Source organism: Augochlora pura, unplaced genomic scaffold (genome assembly GCF_028453695.1).
Source record: "Augochlora pura isolate Apur16 unplaced genomic scaffold, APUR_v2.2.1 APUR_unplaced_293, whole genome shotgun sequence".
Classification (NCBI taxonomy): Eukaryota; Metazoa; Arthropoda; class Insecta; order Hymenoptera; family Halictidae; genus Augochlora; species Augochlora pura.
This window is the reverse complement of record NW_027583133.1, coordinates 1-7,937: the sequence shown is the minus strand read 5'-3', so window position 1 is coordinate 7,937 and position 7,937 is coordinate 1. Positions and strand designations below refer to the sequence as shown.

The following is a 7,937-nucleotide window of genomic DNA, read 5'->3' as shown; positions in this document are numbered from 1 at the left end:
CTAAAGACATCCAACTCGCTCGTCGTATTCGTGGAGAGAGAGCTTAATTTTACTGCTTTCTTTTGTCATTTTCAAACGGCCCTTTTCAGGGCCAAAATTTGTTAAACGTAGTAACACTGAATTTTTCAACTATTTTCGTGCCCTGTTGAATATTTCTCGCATGCATATTTCAATAATATAATATGTGCGTAATCCAGTTGCTGATTGGAGTGTTATTATCAAACGTGATGAAAGTCAAAACCATATGTAGGGTTTTTTCCGGGTATGCATGGTCGAGTGTCATAAAATGGTAATAAATGGGACGGAAGAGGACCGAGTGTTTGGGCGAGTTCGAGTGGCCTGAGTCTATTGCTTAGGTTCCTCGAAGTCCTGCGTGGCCGAAGAATAAAGTGGAGCGAGAGGGAAATAAAGAAAGAAGGAGAGTGAATGAGATAGCGAGTGAGGCAGAGCGAAAGAGTATGAATGCAAGAGAGAGATAGTAGTAGGGTAATTTGGAAAAAGGCAAGTAAGGGTGGAAGAACGAACGGAAAAAATCATCTCAGTCGAAGGAAAACAGTCACATAGATAGGTCGTTGCGTTGTCGTCATCGTTGTTGTTATTATTCTTGTTGTAGGTCGTGGGAAGTTGCGAGTTATTAAAAATAAACTATTATTGTTATTGTTAATCGAAGTTGTCCTTAGTTGTTTTATTATTACTACGGAGGCTCATAGGATTTACCCTGAATATAATTCCTACACATAGGACTAAGGAAAGATGTGTTTGTCATCTTTCTACTCTATACTTCCCCCGTGAATACTCTACATGTTGTATCACTTAACGTTTGATAGGTTTAATTAATTTACTTCAGTTTTAGATATTTTATAGATGTAATCTACAATTTTTTATATCGGAGCAATTTAAAACTCGAGACAAACGTTGCCCTTGCCACAAGGCCCTTGTAGGTTTTGTAACCAGACAACTGTATTTCGTTAGCTCAACAGAATGAAATTAACGTATCAAAAGCGAAGACGCGCTTAAGGTACAATTACTTGAAACTTGCCTACACACTTTATCCTAGCGACGTTTTCGACATCAAAGGGACCAAAGGCTAAAGAAAGTCAGTAATCTTTATTAGAAACTTGACGCAACAATTATCGAAAAAAATATATTCTGTATCAGATATTTTTTATTCCATCACTATACTCAAGTTTTCTCGATTCTGTCGTTGATCCAGTCTCCATCCATTCATCATTATTATTTATTAAAAAAAGAAATGTGAGCATCTACGATATATTTCTTCACTATAGAGAATATGCTAAAACGTTCCAAATTACCGAATTCACGATTATAGTCCTGAACACTATGAGATTGCTAAATCAATTTTACCATCAAGAAATCTTGTTGCGACAGTAGAGGCAGTGGATTTTTACGAATTATTGGCCATAGTAAAATTCAGTTCAAGATATATTTTCCCGACTATCTTAATACAATTACTGACTATACCTCGTTACAGTATGGAACGAATCTACTTATTTTCAACAATAAGTAAAATCGAATACATACAGTAAGACTTGGTACGTGCATTGAAGTAACGCATAAATAACACCAATTTAACCGATCACGCGACCAGGATTGTTGCGTTATAAAAACCGGAATAATTCAAATCTCTGAGAGCATTTACTTAGTTTAATGAACGTGCTAATGCCGTCTTAAAAAACAACGATCGTAGAGAATTTATACGTTTCAAAGACGTAGGCAGGAAAATACTTTCAAGGAAAAACTTGTAGTGAATCGCAAGAAGTTTCCTCATGACAACCGAGATTAGCAATCCTCACTTTTATTGCTCGACCGCCTACTATTTACCTTTATTAAAAAAGGAAAGTGTCCTAGGGAAAGATATTTTTTCCCACACTAACAGAAGTATCACACATGGACAAATCGCAAACAATATATATATATATATATATATATATATATAAAATTACATAACATTATACAATAATTATAATAGCAATAATATTTAAAAATCGTACAAACGACTTCGGTCACAATATTCCGGAATCATAAATTATTGCCCCTACAGTAAATATGATTATTACAAACTGTCCATGTCTCGATCTTATGTTTAAACAATAAATTGTGTTTGTCTGGCAATATGTTTCCTTTCAAACTTTGGTGATACGTAATTAGGAACTACAAACCTTGTGTATACATATATGTAGGGTATGAGATAAGAGTGTTTCGGTTATGCGCTAGTCGGATCGAAAGAGGTTTGAATGAAGTGTTTGGACTGTGTGACTGTTCTTTGAAATGAAAATACACATGCATACGAATCGGTGATTGAATTTCGTCGTGTATGAGTGAGTTTTAAGAAAGCCAGAGTGTCGTGAGGGTAAAAGAAAAGTTTTCCCAGTTGCGTGAGAGCGTCGAGAGAGCAAAGACGATCCGTATGAGTTTGTGAGAAACTTTTGTGTCAAGTTTAAAGTTAAAGTGTGGTTGATCCTTGTTGTCGAAAATCTCTACATATATGTATAATGTAACAACCCTAATGGTCTATGTATACTACTCTACAATTTTGATTAACAAATAACCGAAAGCACTAAAGTTACAAAAAAGATATCGAAGAGTATTCAACATAAAATTAATAGAACTTCAGGTTTGTCACGTTTACGATAGAAAATATTTACAAATTGTTGAATAGACTATTTCCTTCGTATGAAAAATTTTGTGGCCCTGAAAAGGGCCATTTATGATATGTTGTGCTATTGTGTAGTTAAGCTTTCTTTTCGGTTTTCTTGGGCAACAGAACAGCCTGAATGTTCGGCAGTACACCACCCTGTGCGATAGTCACTCCAGACAGAAGCTTGTTCAATTCCTCGTCATTCCTGATGGCCAGTTGCAAATGTCTCGGAATGATTCTGGTCTTTTTATTGTCTCGGGCAGCGTTTCCTGCCAACTCCAACACTTCAGCGGCCAGATATTCCATTACCGCTGCCAAGTAAACGGGAGCACCAGCACCAACGCGCTCGGCATAGTTTCCTTTGCGGAGAAGACGATGGATACGACCGACAGGAAATTGAAGACCAGCTCTGTTAGAACGGGATTTCGCCTTTCCCTTAGCTTTGCCTCCTTTACCGCGACCAGACATGTTAAATAAATTAGTGAAAGATGCAGTTGAAACGAACTGAACGAAGCTCAATAGAGATCTGACGTACGAAATTTATACTGCTTTTATTATATACGCCCCAGATGGTGCAACGGTCGACCAATAGCGTGCGCGCTCCGTTCCCATTGGTGCTTGCATGACGCTTCATCCCGATATATATACAGGGCGTTTTCCTGGCACCAAGCATTCAGTCTTCAACTTTTATCAAGGAAACTTGTAAATTTGAACCCTACGAACCAATCTACGAAGATGCCACCAAAAGCCAGTGGAAAAGCCGTGAAGAAGGCTGGTAAGGCCCAGAAGAACATCAGCAAAACTGACAAGAAGAAGAAGAGGAGGAGGAAGGAAAGCTACGCAATCTACATTTACAAGGTGTTGAAACAGGTTCACCCTGACACTGGAATCTCCAGCAAAGCCATGAGCATCATGAACAGTTTTGTTAATGATGTTTTTGAGCGTATTGCTGCTGAAGCTTCTCGTCTCGCTCACTATAACAAGAGATCCACCATTACATCCCGGGAAATCCAAACTGCTGTCAGGCTCCTGTTACCTGGCGAATTAGCCAAGCACGCAGTCTCTGAAGGAACCAAGGCTGTTACCAAGTACACCAGCTCCAAGTAAACGCCTCTTCTACGTTGATAAAACGGCCCTTTTCAGGGCCAACAAATTTTTCTACGCAGATCACTTCGTTCACGAAGCGTTGTATCTTCACGTATATTTTGGTGCTATCCTCTGTCTGCATTACTTGCGGTAGTTCGAAAAACCACTCCTATTCCCATGACATACAAATATATAATTTTTATAATATAGGTATTTCCTTAGTATTTTCCCATCCTTTAATCTCGTCTAAACATGGACCATAATGGAGTTAGATTGTAGAACATTTTCTACGCTTCATGCTTAATTTGATTGATTTTTATTAACGACTAGGAAGTTGTCATAAAGCACATCATAAAAGAACTGCAGTTTTTCGGTTAAATGCATTAAATGCATTTGCAGTAAAAAGAGATTATCAGTAAATAACAATTTTCTTAAGTAGTTCAACAATTTTTCAGGAAGTTTTGGAAAAATTGTGAAATTTCAATTAACTCGTAATTGTTATAGACATATATTTAAGCGAAAAAGAAATAAAATATTTTTTGAAAAATGAACACGTTTTTATTGATTGTACATTTCTTGTAATATTACAGTAATTTTATTGTGAACAAATATTGCATTGCATCTTACCCTTTGCGAAGATTATGTATATTTTCCAAACATTTGGAATGGAATTTAGTTCGTCATACAATAAATGTTTTTGTGATCAAATTTTTTAGTAGCTAACAAATTTCATTATATTTCTAATTTTCTCATACATATCACTATATCAAAATGAAGTACTTATAATAAAATTATAGTTGTTTACTGATACGGCATATAAGTGCATTAATGTTCACTTTGATATGAGTCATAGTCACAAAAAATCATTACAATTTTATTATAGATGACTGCACTACAGGTGGCGCAAACATCGTCGTAATGTTATATATGTACATTGCACGGAACATTGAAATAACATTTTCAGTATTATCTACAAATCATTTACGGAGGATTGTAAATTCATTAGGAAAGATGAATGTACATATATTTAAGAAAGATATAAACGCGATAAAGTAATCTTAATTTCACGAATGGGTACTACTCCTGTAACCATTAAATCGCATCATGATTCCTTAGCGAGGGTCGATGTAGAAATTTGTATGCTCTCATAGGCTGACGATTCACTGCTGAGACAGGATCCACTACGGATTGGATGCGCGGTAAAATGATGGATATGAGCGCACCAGCGTAGGGAATTAGAAATGCGTGCAATTGTATTGTTGCATAGCTTTGGGTGGGATTTGGAGAGTTTGGCTGGTTCGGATACCCGTGGAACACAAAAGTGCTCTGTTTGTGTAAGGCTTGTAAAGATTAACTAGTTACACAAAAATTGTCTCTAAACAACTTTTTTTTTTAGTAAGGTTTTAACGTCGCTTCGACATCAGGGTCATTAGCGACGGGAATCATTAATGAATTATATTTTGGTGGCGAGATTGGAGGCAAATAAATATTCCAAGGTATTTTTGATGTTCTTTTCCGAGGTCAGTGCCGTGTGGAGGTTAATTTTATACTTCCTTCTATAGGCTTCAAATCTTTTGCAATCATATAGGAGGTGGTGAACAGTGATTTGAGTTCGACAGGTGTTACAGGTTGGTGGTTCCGCTTTTTTCAATAAATGTTCATGTGTAATTCTGGTGTGACCGGTCTTCGGGCGAGACATTATTATCCTCTTCTTCCTGTTCAGATCATTGGTAGGAATTTCTTGCATGAAATCTTTAACCACATTGTGGATTTTTGTTTTTTTAGAGGTGATCCAGGTCTGATTCCATTGCATTCTAACGATATTCTTGAAGTGGTTAATGAGTTCCATATGGGGAATAGGGGGGTTCACTTCGTTTAGCGGGAGAGTTGTTGCTTCCTTAGAACTGGAGTCTGCTTTTCGTTTCCACTTATTCCTTGGTGGGAAGGTATCCATGCTATAGTAATATTTTTGTTTTGCTTGGCGAGATCAGTGTATAGCATTAGGATGTTTTTAATTAGTTCGCTTTTTTCTTTTTCAAGGGGGTTAAGTAATGCTTGGATGACGCTCATAGAATCGGAGTAAATAACATAATATTGGGTGTTGTTAACCTGGATTAGTTTTAGGGCGTCATATATAGCGTAGGCTTCAGCAGAGAAAATAGACACTTGGTTAGGAAGACGATGTTTAAATGTCTCGTTTCCCATGACGATGGCGTAACCTACTCCATGATCTGATTATTGTTATTGAGTTCTAAAAATTTGATGTGTTCTTGACTACTTCTTGTATCCTTTGCAGAATCGGCTAAATCTATATCAATTTGGGGTGTTAAGATGGTCCAAGGGGCTATTGTTTCCTGTTTGTGTTCCATGATTGGAATATTTTCTAATGCAGAGGAAGATAGTAGTTCATTGATTTTAATATAAGGAGGGACCAGTAGATAAGTTTTTTTGGAATATAAGTTATTGAACTTGTTTTTAAAGATGTAATTAAAGGTGGGGTTGTTAGGTGTGGAGGATATTTTCAAGGCATAGGAGACGCATAATAATCTCCTTCTTTGGTCAAGCGGCATTTCTTTAGCTTCTTCAAATAAAATACCACTCGTAGGGGAAGTACGTTATAGCCCTGTGGCTAATCTCAATACAGCGTTATGTATGGATTCAAGGAGTTGTAATACTCTGAGTTTAGCTGAATTATAAATAATTGCTCTATTTTATATAAAATTAGAGCACGATAGGTATTAAGGAGCATCTCCTGATCTGATTCCCAATTGTTATTGGCTAGAGATTTTGTTACATTTAATCTTCTCAAGCACGATTCCTTTAAGTATTTGATATGGGTGGTCCAGGTTAATTTCCTGTCAAAAAGCAGTCAGAGTATTCTGATGGTGTCCACAAATTGAATTTCTATACCATTCATAAGGATTTTTTGAGTATATGGTTGGCTTGTTTTCATGCTAAATATAATTCCTTATGTCTTTAGAGCCAAAAATTTGAATCCAGACTTATTTGACCATTCTTGCAAGTTATTTAAGGTTGTCTGTATTAAATTTCCTATTGTCTTTGGATTTTTCCCACTGCAAGTTATAGTTAGGTCGTCTGCAAAAAGATGATTTTTGACTAGCCTTGTTATACCGTCCACAATGTCATTGATACCTATTAGAAATAGTGATACGCTGAGCACTAATCCTTGGGGGACTCCATTTTTTATTTCTGTTGGGTCAGAAAATGTACCTTTAACTCTTACTTGGATGGTTCTGTCAGTTAAGAAATTTACTATAAAAGATAGCATAGGGCCGTTGATATTGAATTTAACAAATGTTTTGATGATCTTGGGTCTCCAAATCATATTGTATGCTTTTTCGATATCTGAGCATATTGCCATGAGAAATTCGTTCTTTTGAAATGCGTCACATACATCTGACTCTATGTTGGTGAGGATGTCAGTAGTGGAGCAACGTCGTCGGAGTCCATGTTGAGGTGGTGTTAAAAATTTATTAACTTCTAAGTACCATCTAAGTCTCCGGTTTATTATTTTTTCCAATAATTTGCACATATTGTTCGTTAGTGCTATTGCACGGTAACTTTCTGCTTTGACTTTGATTTTTCCGGGTTTAAGGAACTCAGAGGAGTAATTGCAATCGCTTGAGTCTAAACAACTTTAGTTCCTGGATAACAATGTTATCTCCAAGCCTTCAAAATAAAGGGGGAGGGTGGAATTGAGGTTATAGGTGGCATTTTTTGGGGTGGAGGTGGTTGCCGTGGATTCGTTGGCTTCCGCGAAAGCCGCGAGTATTTCAAACCTATTGCTCGTAGGTATGTCTGATGTGTGCGTATCCATGGTACAAATTGATGGTATGGTTTTGACCTTGGTTGTCTGCGTGGATGATGTGAGTCACTTAAAAGTGCAGGGCGCTTCCTCGCCTGCACTTTTAGCTGTTGTAGTTTCCTTAGCGTAATTTTTATCGCTCTTTTGGTCACTTGGTATTTTGATTTACGGGTATTGTTCTCAAGCACTTCACTGTCACTTTTCAAGATAGCTACGATTTATCCTTTTTTTTTTTTTTTGATGGTGTGTTGTGGTGAGGTCTTTTACCGTGCCTGAAGACTGTGGCCTTCTTACCGGCTTGTTTGCTGTCGCTTAATTTGGTGTTACCTATATGAAGTTTCTAAAACAAATAGTGATTATTGGGTG

At 36.9% G+C, this 7,937-nt stretch overlaps 2 protein-coding genes and 1 long non-coding RNA gene across 3 annotated transcripts; 2 read left to right on the top strand and 1 right to left on the bottom strand.

The window, feature by feature from the left end:
• Positions 1 to 2,740: 2,740 nt before the first annotated feature.
• LOC144477686 (histone H2A-like) lies at positions 2,741 to 3,147 on the bottom strand. Its single transcript, XM_078195419.1, has one exon. The coding sequence runs from the start codon at positions 3,125 to 3,127 to the stop codon at positions 2,753 to 2,755; it is 375 nt and encodes a 124-aa protein (XP_078051545.1). The 5' UTR covers positions 3,128 to 3,147; the 3' UTR covers positions 2,741 to 2,752.
• Positions 3,148 to 3,354: 207 nt separating this feature from the next.
• Positions 3,355 to 4,294, top strand: LOC144477688 (histone H2B). Its single transcript, XM_078195420.1, has one exon. The coding sequence runs from the start codon at positions 3,395 to 3,397 to the stop codon at positions 3,764 to 3,766; it is 372 nt and encodes a 123-aa protein (XP_078051546.1). The 5' UTR covers positions 3,355 to 3,394; the 3' UTR covers positions 3,767 to 4,294.
• Positions 4,295 to 4,973: 679 nt separating this feature from the next.
• Positions 4,974 to 7,931, top strand: LOC144477689 (uncharacterized). The gene is made up of 3 exons (XR_013495258.1): positions 4,974 to 5,079; positions 5,142 to 5,241; positions 5,308 to 7,931. It is a non-coding gene; the product is annotated as an uncharacterized LOC144477689 (long non-coding RNA).
• The last annotated feature ends 6 nt before the right edge of the window (positions 7,932 to 7,937 follow it).